This window comes from Podarcis melisellensis (assembly GCF_964234715.1).
Source record: "Podarcis melisellensis genome assembly, chromosome: 1".
Classification (NCBI taxonomy): Eukaryota; Metazoa; Chordata; class Lepidosauria; order Squamata; family Lacertidae; genus Podarcis; species Podarcis melisellensis.
Window position 1 is genome coordinate 35,353,444 of NC_138528.1, and position 19,302 is coordinate 35,372,745.

General features: G+C 38.0%; 1 protein-coding gene across 4 annotated transcripts in view; it reads left to right on the forward strand.

Moving 5' to 3' along the window:
- STRN3 (striatin 3) overlaps positions 1 to 19,302 on the forward strand; it is a 42,448-nt gene that overhangs the window by 1,770 nt on the left and 21,376 nt on the right. For all 4 annotated transcript variants that reach the window (XM_081917672.1, XM_081917674.1, XM_081917673.1 and 1 more), the window contains exons 2-7: positions 11,066 to 11,169; positions 13,413 to 13,486; positions 14,428 to 14,509; positions 14,833 to 15,003; positions 15,630 to 15,762; positions 17,115 to 17,256. In XM_081917672.1, coding sequence (XP_081773798.1) covers positions 11,066 to 11,169; positions 13,413 to 13,486; positions 14,428 to 14,509; positions 14,833 to 15,003; positions 15,630 to 15,762; positions 17,115 to 17,256 — 706 coding nt within the window. The remainder of the gene's footprint in view (positions 1 to 11,065; positions 11,170 to 13,412; positions 13,487 to 14,427; positions 14,510 to 14,832; positions 15,004 to 15,629; positions 15,763 to 17,114; positions 17,257 to 19,302) is intronic.

The window sequence follows — 19,302 nt, forward strand, 5'->3', positions numbered from 1 at the left end:
ATTTGGATCTGGAAGCCCTAGGTCTGTCAGAGGACAAGTACTGACTTGTGCACAGCTGTGCAATTTCTCACCTGCAGTTTCCTGTTGGGGGGGCCAACAGCATTCCATCTTATGGGGTTCTTGTGAGGCAAACACTGAATTTTATAATGTACTGCAAAGCAAAAGGAGAACAAACAGTAATAATGTAATCAAGACTAAAATGCCTTCTAGATGTTGGGTGTCATGACAAGTGACAACTATATTTTGGCAAACCTATTATTTAACAGAATTACTTTTGTTGTTGCTGTTGCTGCTTTGAGGGATCACGTATATCATATTGAAAGAGAAGTCATGTTTATTCATGAGACTAGCTAAGCAAGTCAAATTCACAATCGTATATGTTTATGACATATAGGACCCAGCTTGGGCTGATTGTAAGTATCTTCAGTTAGATGCTTTATCTGCTAGCAGTGTGGCTCAAACCTTTTTTATTATTGAGATTTTTACAATCTGGTAATGGTTCTAGGACATGGAGAAATAATGTAGATGTCAAACACTGATTCAGATGAATTATGGTGATTGTCATAGGAAAGATATTAGGTGAAGCTTTGTGTCTTTTGTGGCATTGAAGACCATTTAATACAGCATTAGATGACTTGCATCCCTGTATCCAGTTATCTGGGACTAAATCCCATTGAACTAAATGAGACTTGCTTCTTAGTAGACATGTGTTAGTCCTTTGAAAGTTTGATAGGTCACTCCAGGGCAAGATTAGTCAGTATGATGTCCTCCAGATGTTGTTGTACTTTAACTCTCATCAGCCAGCATGTGGAATGGTCAGGGATAATAGAAGGTAGAGTCCAGTGACATACAGAGAGCCTCACTTCAGGATTTCTGTCACGTATCTTGCAGCTTTTGTCATTAACTCATGTTCCCTTAGTTTGTTGCAGTTTCCTAGATTAGTTTTTATATACATTACTGGCTTTTTCTTTCTCTCAAGGAAGGACCAATAAAAATCTCCAACTGGTTCTAAACAGGCTGGAATGACAAGTAAGAGGCTGTGTCTTGAGAGGATAATCCATGAAAATTGGAGATCCCCTCTATGTAAACTGTAGTACTGGGATGGAGAACTGAGTTTGGCTAGTAGGCCAGCTTCAAAACTCACCCACAATCCCACTTACCAACATTGACAGGTGTGCAGGACCACTCACCTGTCAACCCTCTACTGTTATAATGATGTCATATAATTGACACCTGTCAAGGTTTGATGGAGGTCACTATAACTGCTGAGCAGCTGATTGGTGGTTATAACAAATTCTTTTGAAGATGCACTTTAAGTGCCAATCAGCTGTTCAGTGCTGGGATCATGCCTTACAAGGGATGGGCTTTGGAGAAAGTTCTCACTTTTTAATCAGATATTCTTAGCCGAAATTTAAACTCCTAGTGCAGGGGTAGGCAACCTAAGGCCCATGGGCCACAAGCGGCCCATGGGGGTTGTTTAACTGGCCGATGAGCCACCTGCTCAGCGAGTCCCTGTGTGCTGTGTTAAACTGGCGTGGCGCGGGGACTCGCTTCCGTGGCGCTGGAAGTCGCGTCTGCACAGACGCCAGAAATCACAGGCATGCGCACTCAGGCATGCATGCAATCCAGCCCACGGAGGGATCTCCGCTGGAGTGAACCGGCCCAGGCAAGGTAAACCTTGCTGCCCCCTGTCCTAGTGCTTCATTTATGCCCTCACAGTATAACCACGGTAGGTGGCCATGGTTCATGGGAAGCAGTGCTGCAGACCAAACTGGGAACCATATTGTCAACTTGTCAATATCCTTCTTAAATTGTTGTGCCCAGAACTGGATGCAGTATTCCAGGTGTGGTCTGACCAAGGCAGAATAGAGCAGTGCTATTACTTCCCTTGACCTGAACACTATACTTTTGTTGATGCAGCCTAGAATAACATTACTTTTTTTCCTGTTGCATCACACTGTTGACTCATTTTAGGCTTGTGGTCTACTAAGACCTGTAGACCCTTTTGACATGTACTACTAGTAAACCAAGTTTGAATAGCAGGTTCTTCCTGCCTAAGTGTTGAATCTTACATTTGTTCCTATTGAAATTCATTTTTTAGTTTAGGCCCAGTTGTCCAATCTTTTGAGGTCAACTTAAATGACTGGAAACAATATTGAAAGAACAGATAAATGGGGAAAACTGTATAAGCAGAGTAGGGGCTGCAGGTTAATTATTACTGCAAGAGATAAATGGTAGTAAGTGTTTGCAGTACAGCCAAAACTGCCAGTTATGCCATAGTGACAGTAATTGAGTTTGGAAACAAGCTAGGCAAACTGCTTCCTTGATCATAAGGAAATGGGGAAAAGCATCCACTGGGTCAACAGAATATATACAAAAATAAATATATACAAAACTACTGGAGATTGTACAGGGGTTTTATGATTGCTGTAGTAATGTGGCTGAAAAACTTGATAAAAATGAGATTCAGAACTGTCCAGCAAACCCCCATTAATGATAGAAAAGCAGACCAGGACAGCCAGTTACAGTGAGGGAAGCATTAAAACTATACAGTATTTAAAATAAAGCAATTCATTAGTTTCCTATAGTTTTAATGCTGAGTTTATAAGTTATATGATATACTAGTTAAATGATATTCTTGGCTAAAGGTTAAATATGTTCTATGTGGACAAGGATCAATATGGTTTTAAAAAGACAATTGGCAGTATTAGATGTGTTTTAAATATTTATCTCAACGAAGTGTAATCCCAACATCGTTGCAGTTAATGGATTTTGAGGTGGCTTTCAATTAAGCGGAATGGCTGTTATTCAAATAAGCATTAATATATTTTGGGGACATCAATATCATGAATGACAGTAATAAACATAACTAGATTGGTTATAAATGGTTAATTGTGGAAACTGGTATTTCTTGAGAAGGGAGTTGGGTGAAACTGCATACTCTCTTCACTATTCAGTTTTTGTGGTGAGACCCTTACTATCTTAGTTCAATCTGAAAGGAATATAGATGAGTTGATGGGTTGCAGCATGAGAAGAAAGTGAAATCCCCTTCTCCACATCCTGACTACAGCCCTTCTCAGGGTAATATACTGGTTGAGTCCAAGATGACTGAGCCACAAAGATGATAGAACCTGCAAAGAGGATGATTGTACTTCTTGGATATGTTTGATGTGGCATTTTTATATGAATTGGAAATCAGCAACATTTTTGTACAAAGCATTTCTGATGCTGCATCTTGAATATAATATCAAAACAAGTCAACAAAGTATTTTACAATTTATAATATTGGAATAAACATGCTAAAAAAAATCCAGGAGCCAACTTAAGGAGCTGATATGACCGGCTCCCTTGTCCTAATTTCTGCACTTCTCCTTCCCACAGGTCTTAAGTAGCTCCAGGGGAGGTGGGGGTGTTGCCCTAACTAACAACTTAATGATTTAATCATGGTAACAAGAACATGATACATTGTCTATGAATTACTTAATTTTTGAAGGGTGTTTACTAGAACAGGTGTAAAGTTTAAGAATAGTATCTCATTTACAAAGCATATTCAGAGCCTTTTTAAAAAAGGGGGGAGTACCTTGTGATTTCAGTGTTAATACTGAGATTGTGACGCCACTGGAATTGAGTTTGGTTTGGTTTTAAATCCACATGTCTTGGTCTTTCACACTTTCTCTGAGTTATTGGTGCTGGACACAACTAGAAGCTTGCTGAATAAAATTGCCTTTGGAAAGTAGGGGTTGGAGGTACAGTGTTGTGGTAGTTTTATTGCTATCTAAATGTTCAGTGCTAGAAGATGGTACCCAGGAATTATTGTTCCTCTTCTTGACAGTTATGCTGTGAGCTTTGATATGGCTTTGTTTTATCTCTCACGCTATTCAACAACTGCATGAAACCAGTGTTAGAAACTCAGACATATACATTTATTGTCAAATGAGATCTTAAACCCAGGTTACGGTCGTCCCAACAAAATGTCTAGGTGCCTTTTTGTGGTGAGATTTATTATTGTTATTAATTTCATTTCTATACCGCTTTATATTTTAAAGAAAAAATTCACAACACATTAAAACATCAGATACTATAAAACAATCCAGAATAAAACAAATTTAAGTTTCAAGGAAAATAAATCAGACAGTTTGCTTTCCTCATAGTTATTTACCTACTTACCGGTAATTTATATAGCTGCCCCATAGGAGAAGAACTGTAGGAAGCCAGCGTGGTGTATTGGTTTGAGTATTGGACTAGGACCTGGGCCTTCTTGGTAGTGGTGCCCTTGGTAGTGGACAGGGAATAACAACAACAACAACAACAACAACAATAATAAATTATCATCATCATTAGGGTTCAAATCCCCCCTCAGTCATGAAGCTCACTGGGTGACCATGGACCAGTCACAGCCTCTTAGTCTACCTCACAGGGTCATTGTAGGGATTAACTGAGGAGGAGGGTGAGCCATGTACTCCTTGGAGAAAAAGGTGGGATATAAATGCAATAAATAAGCTTTTCTGCTTGCCTGCTTAAGAAAGCAGTAGGGGTTAGCCAGATAGAGATGTCAGTCGCCAACTTGGCACTCACAGATTTCCAGTGGTTGCAGTTGGACCCGCGCCAGTAGCATAACTGTCCTGGCGCCTGGGGAATTTCTATCCCTAGAAACCACTGTGGGTGTGCTGAGGTGTTACCGATATGTGGCTGGCACCCAGCTTTATATCTCCTTTTCATTTAATCCAAGTGAAGCAGTGGGTGTTCTGAACAAGTGCTTAAACTCGGTAATGGACTGGACTAAACTAAGACTTAAACTGCAGTGTGTTGTATTTGGGACTGACTTTGAAAATGTTCTTGAGACGTCAGTTAGTACATAATACATCAGCCAGGCTATTTATTGGAACAGGTATTAATTACTCCTCTACATGGTCACTCGCTCTCTCTTCCAGGCAGTTTCCATTGGGATCCTTATAAGCTGCTGCTCTTCAGGATCATCTGCTTAATGAAGTGAACAATGTGGTTACTAGGGAGAGGGCCTTTTCAGTGGTGGCGCTCAGTTTATGGAATGATCTTTCCAGAAAGCCTTGCCTGGCACCTACATTGTGGTTTTCCTAGAATCATGTGAATACCTTTTTTCCTTCCCAGGACTTTTAATTTCAGTTTTAATCATAGTGGGTACATATTTCTGGTGTGCCAGATCTTTGCACCATTCCCCTCTTTTTGTTGATGATTTTATATTACTTTCATTTTTTTTTAAGATGCTGTACTCAGGCTAGTTTTAGATTAGCCTTGCTATTTTGATTTATTTTATTTTTTTAAAGTTTTTTTTGCATTTCTGCTCCATAACAGTTTGAACAGTATTGATATATGTTTTGTTTCTGTCAGCTTCCCAGAGAACTATGTTGTATTTGTAGTATAAGTAGTTATAAGAATAGTGAAATAATAAAGAAAATGCAGCATTACAGATGCACTTTGTGCCGCTGATATTAGAGACACAGTTTTTGCTCTGATTAGGATGACTAATGTAGCTGGCCTTCTCATGCTCCTTTCTCCTGTGGCATGTGTCTAGTCTCTTCCTTTCATTGTTGTGCCATAGGTGGTCATGGTGTGGGAATGACAAAATAAATTTATTACAGAGTACAGTCATACCTCATGTTACATCTGCTTCATGTTACGTTCTTTCAGGTTACATCCTGCGGCAACCCAGAAGTACCCGAAAGGGTTACTTCCTGGTTTTGTTGCATGCGCAGAAGTGGCGAATCGCAACCCGCGTGTGCGCAGACGTGCCGCTGCGGGTTGCACTCTTTTCATGTTGCGGATGGGCCTCCAGAATGGATCCTGTTTGCAACCAGAGGTAGCACTGCATAACAATCTTTTGTTGGCATAGACTTATACCTTTGAAATAAATGAGTAAACAAGCTTTCAATATTATTTAGATTCCGGTACGGAAGAAAACACACAAATGAACAATTGGTTTTCAAAAGGGAAGGAGTGTCTGTTTAACCTGTTGATTCACTCAGCTCCTTTTGAGATGAAAAATTCGCAATACATCTTCACACTCACTCAGTTAAAACTTGCTGAATTTGTAGCAATAACACTGCTTCAAAATAATCACATGCCTTCCTCAAAGTGATTTACAATAAATAACTGTTAAAAACAGTAACAGAAGAAAGCCACTTTGGGAGCATTTGAAATGCGGACCAACTTGATTTTGCATCGGCTCTTGTGTCATGATTTTTCTCTGAATACTTAACATTGTCTTCCACATAAAACAGTTGTTTCTATTTGGACTCTCTTGTACAAGCTGTTTGCCCTCCTGGACTACTTTATGTGAGAAAAACAGTTCATTCCACCTTTAATCAAGACTCTGCAGTTCTCCGTAGGAAAGTCCCCTGTTGCATAAGAAACTGATATTAGCTGTTCTACTGTCAGCCTTCACACAATATCTGTATTGTTCTTTTTTCTGTCATCTCTGCTGCTGTTTTTAACATTTCGCTTTCAGTTATAATTAACACATATGAAGCTGATACATTTACATAATGCATGATGGAAAACTAAATTTGTGAGAGATATAAGAAAGTAGCAAGGGGTGTTATATCAAATTTGTTGGGGAGGGTTACGACTTATTGTGTAGAACCCATGTGTATGATAGCGATATAGGCAGTCCAGAAGCTGATCGTGCATTCTTTTCAAGCATAAAGGGATGTGTGAATGCACTTTTGCTTACTTAAACAGCACTTCCAAATAATCCTTGAATAAATCCAACTTGTGATCTTGCTCTCCTAATTCAGATTCATAGTTTTACCAACTTTATAAGCAAGCTGCATTTAGAAGAATGCTTGTAGTAAGCTTCGGAGCTCCAGTTTTACAGGGAAAACCTTGGGTTGAGATCATCCAAAGCAATACAGTCTCAATGATAAATGTAATATCCTTATAATAATGATTTCAGTAGGCAAGGAGCTTCTTATCAGAGATGCTGGTCCTTCACATATCACTGTTCCAAACAAGGAGTTAAGACCAGCACGTTGAATTCAGCCCAGAGCCTCTATGCTTTCTATCAGCTGCCCTTGTCAACAGCTTGGTTATACCATTCTGGACTGATTGTAGTTTCCAAGCACTCTTACAAAGAAAACGTTAGAGAAAGGAAGGTCTAGGGTTGGCTCACTCTTTCCTGGATATTGTAATTTCTATAGATCTTGTGGTCTGTATTCTCTGGTTCCAGCTTTCCCCCTAACACCATCCTAATCAATTTCTTCTTGGAGGAAATCACCATTATCCCACTGATGGAAAAAAAATATACTTTAATAATTTTTGTTTAAGCATGGACACTGTCATGGCTTTCATATGACTGACATTGTTTCCTTGTTATGACCATTTAACATTTGTTCAGTCCTTCCACAAGTATCTGTACAACTCATTCTCAGAATGGTGTTGTGATTGATAAATTATTATGGGGAGAGCCTCGCTCACACTTACTAATGCCATGTTATGCCTTTGTATACTTTGAAACAAACAGAGAATCAGGCTCCATTGAAGAAGGGAAGAAGGGGCATTGAACACAGTCACCAGATACTCCTGTTTTCTCCAGCTGCAGCCTGGCTTAGGCTTGATTGAAGAAGGATAATCAAACACGGTTTCTAGGCACTACTGTATTCCACAGCACCAGAAGTAGAAAGGGAGGCAATTTGCAGTCTTTGGAATTTATAAGCTGTGTTAAGAACATTCATATAACTGAATATCATAGTGATTCTTCGTAATTTACAGAAGTTATTTCTGTCTTCATTTTTTATATTTTAGAAAAATATTGGTGTACTTTGCTGAAATAATAACCAGTGATATGAATAAATCTAGTAGCAACACTTCCTATATATGTCTATTTAGATAGAAGGCAGTTCCAGTGGGTGACATAGAGTTTTGTCCATCTGCAAGCAGAACACTTGTGCAATGGGACTTCCCTTTCCTCTTCTTCCTCCTGCACCACTCCTAAAACTGCTGTGAAGAGTAGGAAGAACATCTGGAGCTGATTTGGGAGGGTGCTGCAGGAGGGAATGGAGGAAGATGATGTCCTGGTACTTCTGCTTGTACCGCATTGAACATCACCTGTTGAGTTCATTGGGATTTACTTTTAGGTAAATAGAGAATTTGCAGACTAATTCTATATGTTTATGGATGGATGTCTTCTAGTGTTTTTTTGATTCATGCACAGCGTATTTAAGATTGTTTTGTAGCTGGGCCAGGTACAATTACATACCAGTCACTTTAATGGCTCTATTTTCACTATCCTTTTTTTAACATTGGTTTTTTTTATTATGTTTTGAAATAGGCAGGTGGAAATATACAACAGGTTCAGTGGTAGAACTAGACTATTTTAAATACACATGGCTTAAGCATCATGAATGATTCCAATATAAGTAGAGCACCCACACGATTTCATGTATATTTGCCTAATATCAGACTGGAATATTACCTACCAAGAAAGATAACATGCCATATAATGGAAAATCACTGGTGCGTTTCTAATTTCTTTCTGGCCATTCTTGACTATTTAGTTTTTATGGTAACAGTGATGCATTATGAAAGTGGTAAGAAAGTAAAACTCATTTCTCAGGCTAAGGTTAATAATTCAGATTGTGTCGTGTACATTTTTATGTACATCTTACCTGAGCAGATTGCAGTTGATCACTCTTCCTCCGCACAATGACAGGAAAGTAGGCTGACTGTCAGATTTTTCTTTCTTCTCCTTAGCTATATATCACAACCCACTTGTGTCTCAGTTGTTAATGTAGTCACTCTGGTGGGAGGAGAACCTGTGGATTTAGCTGGCTGGCACTTAGCTGTTACCTCTGGAACTGTGTTTTGTTTATTAAAATTATTAGTATACTGCCTTTTATTTCAAAGAAATGTCATAGTAGTCTACAGAATAATACAACAGGATGTAATTAAATAGAACAACAAAAACCTTTTCAATAAAAATATTTATCAGTCAAAGTAACCAGGAATGCCAGGAAATGGGATTAACAGTTGGGGAAAGTTCAGGTAAAGAGGTATATTTTTAATTATTGGCAGAACCATTTAGCTATCAGCGCCTGCCTTATCTTCATAGGGGGATTATTCATTCTCTGTAGTCTCCACCAAAGAAAAAACCATTTTGGTGTTCTGTTTAATACTCTGAACTACTCTTTCACCAGCTACGTTGTTGTTCTAGGAAATTAAATTCCTTTTTACTTTGCTTGTAGCCATTTTGTTGGGTTGTGAGGAAATCCTGGCTGCTAAAAAGGTGCACAGAATTTTCATCTACAGTTTGGGTAGGACCTGAATGAATGGATTCAAGTTACAAGAAAGGAGATTCCAACTAAATACAGTGGAACCTTGGTTGTCGAACGTAATCCATTAAGGAAGACAGTTTGACTTCCGAAACGTTCAACAACTGAGGCACAATGGGCGTTCGGCAGTTTCAATGGAGAAACGTGCCTCGGAAGCCATTCGACTTTCAAGGCGCGTTCAAAAATGGAAGCATTCACTTCTGGGTTTTTGGCGTTTGGGTTCCGAATCGTTCTGCTTCTGATACACTCGGAAACTGAGGTTCCACTGTATTAGGAAGAACTTTCTGGTGGTAAGAGTTGTTCAACATTGGAACAGACTCCCTCAGAAAGTGGTGGACTCTCCTTCATCGGAAGTTTCTAAGCAGAGGTTGGATGGCCATCTGTCACGGATGCTTTAGTTGTGATTCCTGCATTTAAATTTTTCTCTGATGTTTATTTTCCTTTTGTCTTTTTCCTTTTATTTTCCTTTGCCCCCCCTTTCTCTTTCCTCTCTTCTTGTTTCTTTCCTTTTCCTTTTTCTTCTTTTCACATACTTTGCCTTCTTTCTTTTTTCAGTGGATATATTTAGGGCCTTTGTTAAGCTCCAGGGTTTGTGTACTCATGGGTGGGAGACAGGGTAATGTTGGTCTTCCAGGGTGAGAGGTTAGGAGGAGAAAGGAAAGATGCCAGGTGAGAGCTGGGAGGAGCTGCTACCTTCTGTTGGAACTGGGGGCTGAGAATTGTCTTTAAGAGAGGACTTCATTCTCTTGTTTTTATTTTTTTGTAATTGTTATCTTATTGTATTGTGATGAGGATGATGATGGTAATAATAATAATAATAATAATAATAATAATAATAATAATAATAATAATAATAATAATGGCTGAAGGTGTGAGGAAATTCCACGATAATGGAGTTTTTCTTGTGCACCTCTGAATCCAAACCAATGAATACTTTATGGTCCATTTTCATAAATGTTTCTTAAAACTTTAAAAGTAGATACAAATGATCCTGTATGGAAAGAACATGCTAATTATGTGTCAGAGTATAATGTTTTCTGCCAGAATATAATGTTGCATTTGACAAGGCTGCACTTCATTTATTTGTATATGGGAACTCTTTTACCCCAGAGTATTTTTTTTTGTCACTTCAAAGTGAGGAATAGAGCACAGGTTTAGGGATATCATATGCAGGATAAACACAATAGATCCAGATTTGACTGTTACATTTTATATGTGAGTCGTGTGCAGACCTGTTCCTTCTGTTGTCAACTATATTAATAATGCAAAATCTTTGACAAGCTGGTTAATCTCTCAGAGGGTTTTGAAAGAACATTTATGTTGACTGTAGAATTTGATTTACTGGAATTTATTGGAAATAAGGGATGTGTGTGTGTGTTTAAAATCGTTTGGTTTATTTTTTGTGCTGTTCCTGGCATCCTATTATTATTATTTTTAAAAACTGCAACACCTGGCAGATTAGTAACATCAGTTGAAATTGGTCAGACTAATTGACTATTAAATCATTTTACTTTTTCATGAAACAGGAATTTCTATTAGGTCACATATAACTTAAGTCCTTTGAGCTCAGTTGGTCTGTTCTGAGGATGACTAATATTGGATCTTACTCATTGTTTATTTGTTTGTTTATTACAGGAGTTTTAAAAATAAAACTTAGAATATATACCTTGAAAACTTCTGGCAGGAATATACATTCAGTGATGATATATGTGAACAAGAGACTTGAATTGAAAAATCTAATTTGACTTTTATGTTTTCAGGCTCGGATCGCATTTTTGCAAGGTGAAAGAAAAGGTCAAGAAAACTTGAAGAAAGATTTAGTAAGAAGAATAAAAATGTTAGAATATGCATTAAAACAAGAAAGGTATGTGTACCATTTCTCTAATCTGAGAAAATTATTGGATATTTTAAAATGTACATTTCATGTAAGGAAATTGGCCGCAGGTTAGAAAATATATTGACTAAAAGAAAAAGGGAAAAAGCAATCCACTTAATGTTTACATGGCAAAATCTCATTTCTGAGTTGGATCTGCCCAAAATAAACTCTCCTGTTACTTGAAGTGCTTTGACAACTTAGTTCAACATTGAAACTCACATCAGCAATTTCTGCCATCAGTTTTTTGTTGCAGACGCTGGGATTGTTTCTGAATTCCACTCTGCACTATTTTCTTAGGGAGATAGCCACCTAATTGTGCAGTAGATGTCTGCTTGCACAACAGGACTTCTTTTCTGTTGACATTCAGATCACATTTTGAGGGGCATGTTGGGTGCTGCGCAGGAAAGGAGGAAGAGGAAGTCCCATTCTGCAAGTGAAAATCTGCCTGTGCAACACTGGCTGCCACTTATATGTGTGTGTTTTTGTATGCAATGTAAAGTATTTATTTTAACTTACCAAGACTTGATTAACGGAAATTAATCCATGGGCCTTATAATAATTCTTACTGTAACATGTTGTCTTAGATGTGATAAATAAAGGAGCCTGATGGGTTGAACAATGTCAGATTATGAGTATACTTGAACACTGTATTTAAAATCCCACAGATGTGACATTCCATTTTTTTCAGATATGTGGAAAGCCTCCCTTTTTCCTATGACAGCACTATTGTGAATGCTTCCAGCTTAAGAATTTTGCTGCAGTAGTGAGCATGACAGTTGCAAAACAGTATCTAATGACTGAACAGAAGCAGTAAGATCTTTGAAAAGTTGTAATTTAAAGGAAATGAAAAAGACATTTTGTTACAATTTGGGAAAGTTACATTTTCTGACTTAATAGGGAAGTTGCAAGCTTGTACAAGAAGCATGCCTTCTTGAGACTTACAGGAATAATAGGAGTTTATAGAAATGAAAATTTTAAAAATGCAAGAGAGCCAAGCCTTCATGGCTACAGTGCTTCAATGCAGTATAGTTGTGCAAGCAGAAAATGATTAGACAATCAGTTAAGAATTCTACACTTCCACTCTCTTTAATGAAAGGCAGGAAGTCACTGGGTTTCAAACAATGCCCTGTTTGGCATATACTTAACCATCCTCAAACACAGCATTTAAAATAGAAACAAAATGGATGGGTAACTGTAGCTCAACTGCAAGGTTCAGAAAAAGAAAACTAAATGATCAAGGACAGGTATCCTGTGAGGAAAGGTTGCAGGATGGAGGACTTTTTAGTTTAGAGAAAACCTGAGTAAGAGGTGACATAGAAGTTCATAAAATTATGCAAGGCATAGAGAAAGTGGATAGAGAACATTTTCTCTCCTCTTGTACCACTCAACGTTGTGCATATCCATTGAAACTGAATGTTGATAGATTCAGGAAAGAAAGTACTTCTTCACATAACACATAGTTAAACTACAGAACGTGGAAGATAGGCCTATCAAGTGTTACTGGTCATGATGGCCATTGGAGGTGGTATGCTTCTGAATACCAGTTGCTAGAAACAGCAGGAGTGGAGTTCTCTTGTGCTCAGGTCCTGCTTGCAGATTTCCACAGGCACCTGTGGCTGGCCATTGTGACAACTGGATGCTGGACTAGGTGGGCCACTGAGAGTAGATTTTCCCTTGGCATTTCAGTGCCTGACATCTGCTTAGTCATTTAATGATTACAATTTCCTGTTTGTTTTAGGAAGTGGGTGACTCTTTTGGTACTCCTACCTTTTTCACTAGGTCATTACATGAAATAAAATTTTGGAGGCTGTACGCAGAGTCACGTGTGTCTGTTTTACAGTTAGAGAAATGAGGTAAAACTATTTTCCCGTTGTACATTTGTGGTTCTTATTTTTTTGAGAACACCAACTGCCAGAAATAGCCGCTATGGATATGTACTTAACAGGAATATTAATTTGTAGTATGTTATATCTGAAGCAGCACTCATACTGTATTGCCCTTCTCCCTTCTGCCCCCTGGAAAGATTCTCCTGAGAGTGGAGGCCATTCGCAAAAGATTTCCCCTGACCTATAGAAGAAGCTTTATGGGGTTGCAGAGAGAAGAAGGGGACAAGGATTCCCCTTGCATGAGTGTCTTTGTGAGCATTGCTTTTAGATGCAATGCAATGGGAAAACACAGAGGGAATTAGTTTTCATTGCTGATCAATATGTTTATGTGTTTAACTTTTTAAGGGCAAAATATCATAAACTAAAATATGGCACAGAACTGAACCAAGGTGACTTGAAAATGCCAACTTTTGAATCAGGTAACAAACTATTTGCAACTGTTGAATTTAGTTTAAATTATTCTATTGCGCACTTTTTATATAAAGAGAAATCCCTTCCCAACTGTGTAAGCAGTATCTTTGTACAGTTCCAAGTGAATTTATTTCTATGCTAGTTTTTCTTGTATGGCTTTGTCTTTATGCTGTGATTAATTTTCATTATGATTTATAAATATGATTATAAATCAGAGATAGATCTCAGTATCTGGGCTGAATGACGGGGCGTGTGGAAGCACTCCTTCAGATGGCCCTAATAGTATGATATCCAGATATTTGAAAAAATAGGAAAGCAGAGATTCCGAGAAACAAAGAAGTGTGTGTGTTGTGTGTGCGTGTGCAAATTCACAAATGATATTCTGCTAAAAGTATAAAATCCTCAGGAACAACTGAAGGAAAAACTGGGGAAGATAAAAAGGAACAAGTCCATAAAGTATCTTGTTAGTTTTTGAAAAAGCAGAGTCTTGTATGAAATAAGAGCAAAAATTCCTTGGCTGTTACTATCTCAAGGTTTAAGTGCATCCCCATGTATAAACAAATGTTCACATGGAAAGTTGGCATAGCAGGAGTATATGCATATCAGAAGCTATAGCGTAGTCTTCCAAATATGCTTGCTTTCCCATGCATTTTTAACTGGGGAGCATTCAAACATGTAACCTTTATGTGCAATCAGAAGCGATAAAAAACATATAAACTGAAAAATAGACTTAGGATTTCTGTCACTGTTTCATTTTCTACTTTGCAGCCAAATGGCTCTTAAAGTGGGGGGGGGACCCCACAAACTAAACCAGATCCTTAATGGAGCAGAATCTTCATCAAAATAAAATCAACAGGACATAGAATAAGTAAAATCTACTATTCTGTGTGCCGCATTCTGTACAAGACTTGCAGTGAAAGTGTTACTAAAGTGTTATTTTGCATTTCAGAAGAAACCAAAGATACAGAGGTTCCTACAGTACCTCATAATAGTCAGCTAACCTGGAAGCAAGGCAGACAGTTATTAAGACAGTAAGTGTTACATTTGTATACTTTTCATATATTTATATATACTGTATTATTTTAGTTTGAGATTGTCTTATGATCGCTTATGGTAGCCTATACACATAGAAGCATGTATTTTAAAATATGTCTTTCTTATGGGGAAGTGTTGTATGGGAAGCAACACTTGGAAGTGCAAATCAGTAGCACCTGGGAGCAATTCAGTAATTTGTTTTTAAAAACCCAAAACAATTCAGTATTGATACCGTAAATGCTTGTAAAGCACATCTTATTTAGATATGTGGGAGTTTGTGAATGTATGCGAAGATAATGCTTTCATTCTTATTCATTAGGTATCTTCAGGAAGTAGGTTACACAGATACAATATTGGATGTACGGTCACAGAGGGTGAGGTCTTTACTTGGGCTTTCCAGTTCAGAACCAAACGGCTCAGTGGAGACAAAAAATTTGGAACAGATTCTTAATGGTGGAGAATCAAAACAAAAGGGACAGGACAATAAAAGGTAGGCAATGCAATGTTCTTTATTCATTTTAAAAACTTATATCCTGTCTTTTGTCTGAAGCAGATGTCTATACAGTACCTAAAAACTGACATCCTTTTTATCTAGGAAAATCTACTGCCTTAAAAAGTGATAATCGTAATATGTATAAATCCAAGATTTCTTCACTTAGAGGGTGCTTCTATTTTCAAGTGAGAAGCATTCTGGGCCTTCATGGGATGTGAATTGCTGCTTACTTTCCTCAGGGGATCTTTGGTCTAGTTTGGAGATACTAGAAGCAACCAACCTGCTTTTGCTGCCTTCTAGACCTGACACTTTTTACCGCTTCCTTCAAACTGTGGCACAGACAACCTGCTACAGACTGAGAAAAAAGCAACATACTGCCCTGCCTTCCTAGAGAATAAAAAGTGGAAGGAGGTGAGGCAGTAATTCAAAAATACCTGTTCTGTGTGCCATATCCTCGGAGGAAAAAATCTGAAAATTTAGCTAGAAATCTTTGAAATCCCACATTCCTTGTTGTCTTTGTGCATATCAATGAGATTTTAAAATGGGCTTTCTTGACCATAGAATCTTAATTCAGACAGCAGCCATAGCTGTTTACCAACATTGAAAATATTTTTCTCTTGTAGGAACCCTGGTGATGTTCTTGAAACATTTAATTTCTTGGAAAATGCAGATGATAGTGATGAAGAAGAAGAGAGTGACATGATAGAAGATATTGCAGACGGAAAAGAAAAACACCGGATAAATAAAAAACACAAAGTAAAAAAAAGTCTTAGTTTTATTGTTTTGTTGTTCAACCCAACAGCGCAGATAGGGTCATCTTATTACCACTGTCAGTACACAGCTAGTAATCCAACAGATTTTGGAATAAAATTAATTGAACCTACTTGAAGAGTTTAAGACTGTAACTTCTGCAGTGCTTCCCTGAACTGAGGTAAAGCAGGCTGAAAATAACTGGCTGGAATAGGTACATAATGTGTTGAAATGTAGAATATATAATGCTCCCTTATATCTGTTCAGATGGTTGAAAGTCAATATGGCATGGTGATTGAGTGTTGAACCAGGATTGGAAAGACCCTGGTTCTAATCTCCACTCAGCTATGAGGTTCACTGGGTGGCCTATGGTAATCTCTATTTTAGTCTAATCTCCCTCACAGTTCTGTGAAGATAAATAAGGTGAGGGAGATGATATATGGTGAGGGAGATGACAAGGTGCACTATCTTGAACATCTTTGAGGAAAGCAGGTGGTATAAATGAACTAAGTAAACCATTTCTTTTGCACATCACAGTAACCCACAGTTTAGTGCTACATGCGCAAGCTACAGTGAGCCTTGAACTCCTCTGATGTGGCTGACAGGAGAAGTTTGAAAGCTTATGCACCTGCTTTTACGTGGTTTCCTGTTTTGCCCAGTCTAGCAACTGTAATTTATTCTAGTTACGGTGAGCATCAACAAGCCAGATTTAAAACAGTGGTTTGAAGTTGTCTTGCTTGAAATTAGCCTTCATCACAGTTTGTTGCACCAGACAACACAGCAGTTAAAGGAAAGTAAAAACAATAGCTTATGAACGCCTTCTAAGTGGGGAGAGGAGAGTGTCTGGTTCCCCATTCTCATGCGCATCGTGCCAATCCACTGGTGGGGAACCAAACAACTGAGTAGATGAAGAAAAATTTGAGTGTTTGATGGAGGCATCAGTAGTAAAAAGTGTTCTCTACTACAATCACAAACCTGTGTTTTCAGATAGTGTGTCTCCTTATCAGCACTAAAACAATTCCTTGCAGATTTTAACTTCATATACATAGCTGTAGAGTAATAGCACAATTTAATCTTCTATATTTATTATTTTATTTGTATACTGCCCATCATCTGACCTTCACATAGTGGTTCACAAACCAAAATACATAACACAAACAAACCAAAATAAACTAATAACCCCTTTTCTACAGACACATGTAATGGATTAAGTACATTTGATGCATTGCTCTTTATTTTAGGCAAAAAGATATTTGTATTCAGAAGTACACCAAATGGCAATCTTGAGGGAGAACCTAAAAAACATAGTTTCTCAAAGCATATTGTCCTAAAACTGATTATGTCACCATCTATTTTAGATTGGAAATGAAGGGCTAGCAGCTGACCTAACAGATGATCCAGACACAGAAGAAGCCTTGAAAGAGTTTGATTTCTTGGTAACTGCAGAAGATGGAGAGGGAGCCGGAGAGGCAAGGAGTTCAGGAGATGGGACAGAATGGGGTAAGAAGTGTAAAGAAACAATCACATAAAACTTAAAGATAATTCTCTGTGTGTGCCCGCACATATGCAAAAAAACCAAAAACTGAATTATTTGTGGTATTCAGATGCTATAGAAAAGGAAAGAAAAAAGAATGAATGGTAGATTCCATACTCTTTAATTACAAAAGTCTAAATGTATTCAGATTTAAGTATGACATCTGTTTCTGCTTGTATTCCATTTCCCTGTGTACTCTTATTTCTTAGAATTTTAGCCTAAGTTTGGTGGTCAACCTTTTATTTCTTATCCTATATCTTCTATTCTTTCCTTGCTTAAGCAGATAATAAATTTTCCACTCATCTGGGTGGTTTTTAAAATAAGTAATTTGTTTTGTTTTTATTTGTTTAAAATAAACTAATACTTGAAGCAGATGGTGCATTTACTGTTGGCAAGACCGGCAACTTAGTATTCTAAATTGGTTATCTTTTCCCAGAATATATAATGAATTTTAAAATAATGCAACAATATAAATAGTAAAAAAACATGCTTACCTGGAAGTTCCATTGAAATCAATGGGACTTACTTTCAAGCAAGATAGCTAGGATCAAGGTGCCTGTAGTTATAAACAGAGTATCAGAAGTGAGATCACTATAGGTGTATTGTGTAATATAAAGTAAGCTATTTGTTGCAAAGACAGCATTTATTTATGTACTTTTATTCCCTATTTTGCAAATAGTAAAATTTATTTCCTGAATTCAATTCGCTTGCCCCAATTCAGAGAACACCACATATAACAAAAGGCTACAAAAGGCTGTTGTCTGTTGCGACTGTTTATTTGGAAGTGTAGAGTTGAAAGCCTTTATAATCTGTTAACAATGTAGGCTAGTGCTGCTCATAACACCCAGGGTGTTAAATGTAAGGGTCTTTCCCCACTTCCTAATGTCCTAGAAATTGAGTAGATGAGCATGCTAAAGTGTTTCTGTACTTTGATTAATTTATCTGGATTTGTGTGGCAAACTTGGCTTTATTATGTTATTATTATTATTAAAACATAAAACTTTTCTTTTTGAACTAGCGGTATTAATTTTTGTATTGAGATGTAGCACTTCAATTAAGAGTTCAGAATGCTGAAATAGAAAGATCAAACACTAATTTGATCCACCATTTATATAAAAAAAAATTAGGCCACTGTTTAAATGTTTATCTAAAAGTCATGGAACAAGTCTTATGCCAAGATGCTTGGCCGACTCCAGACTTTATGCTGGCGGAAGCATCCTGCTGGGATTGTAAACTGCAGAGCCATACTTATTTAGGTGTCAAAAAGTATTGATCCAGTTCAGTCTGCTTGATATTTCATAATGCCATATCTTCACGATCATTGTCCAGATTCCTGGTTCTTTTAGATTTTCCCATCACTGATAGGCAACTGTTCCCGTTTTTTTAGCAATACGGTCTTAATGAGCTCTTCCCAGCTGTGTAATGGTTTTCATGTTGACCTCTGGCCCTTGGCTGAGAACCTCAGAATGGGAAACCTAGGGGAGGCAGACACTGAAAAGCTCAGCAGTCCCAGCCATGCCCTTCCTGCAGTCAACAGAGTTTAGTGCAAGGAGTGCTCCTGTCAGCAGATGGGGGGTTCTCTGCTTTGTCTGCAGCTCCTTGTGCCACTTCTGACACTGCTCCAGAGGCTTGGGGGACCCTCCAGAGCTGTGTAGGAAGGTGGCACTGGGGGCTGCAGAGGCTGGGGGAAATCAGCAGAGTCAGGCAGGCAAGCAAGCAGCTTTTCCCCATTATATCAAAAGCAGTCTATGGGCATAAGGAGCCTTTCCATATATGAAAGGTGAAGCTTGGCTCCAACTATTAGCAATACCATTTGAAACGCAAAGATAAAATTTCCTGTTGGGTTTGCAGCTTTTTCTTTTAAGTGGGGTTTCTGCCACTTCTGTTACTTGTGCCTGTTTCGGCATTTATATTGTGATTTATTTATTTTTGATAATGAGGGTTCAAGTACCACTTGGGCAGCAAACTACCTTTTCTCCAAGTATTGTCTGTTTTTTCACCCCTCCACTGGG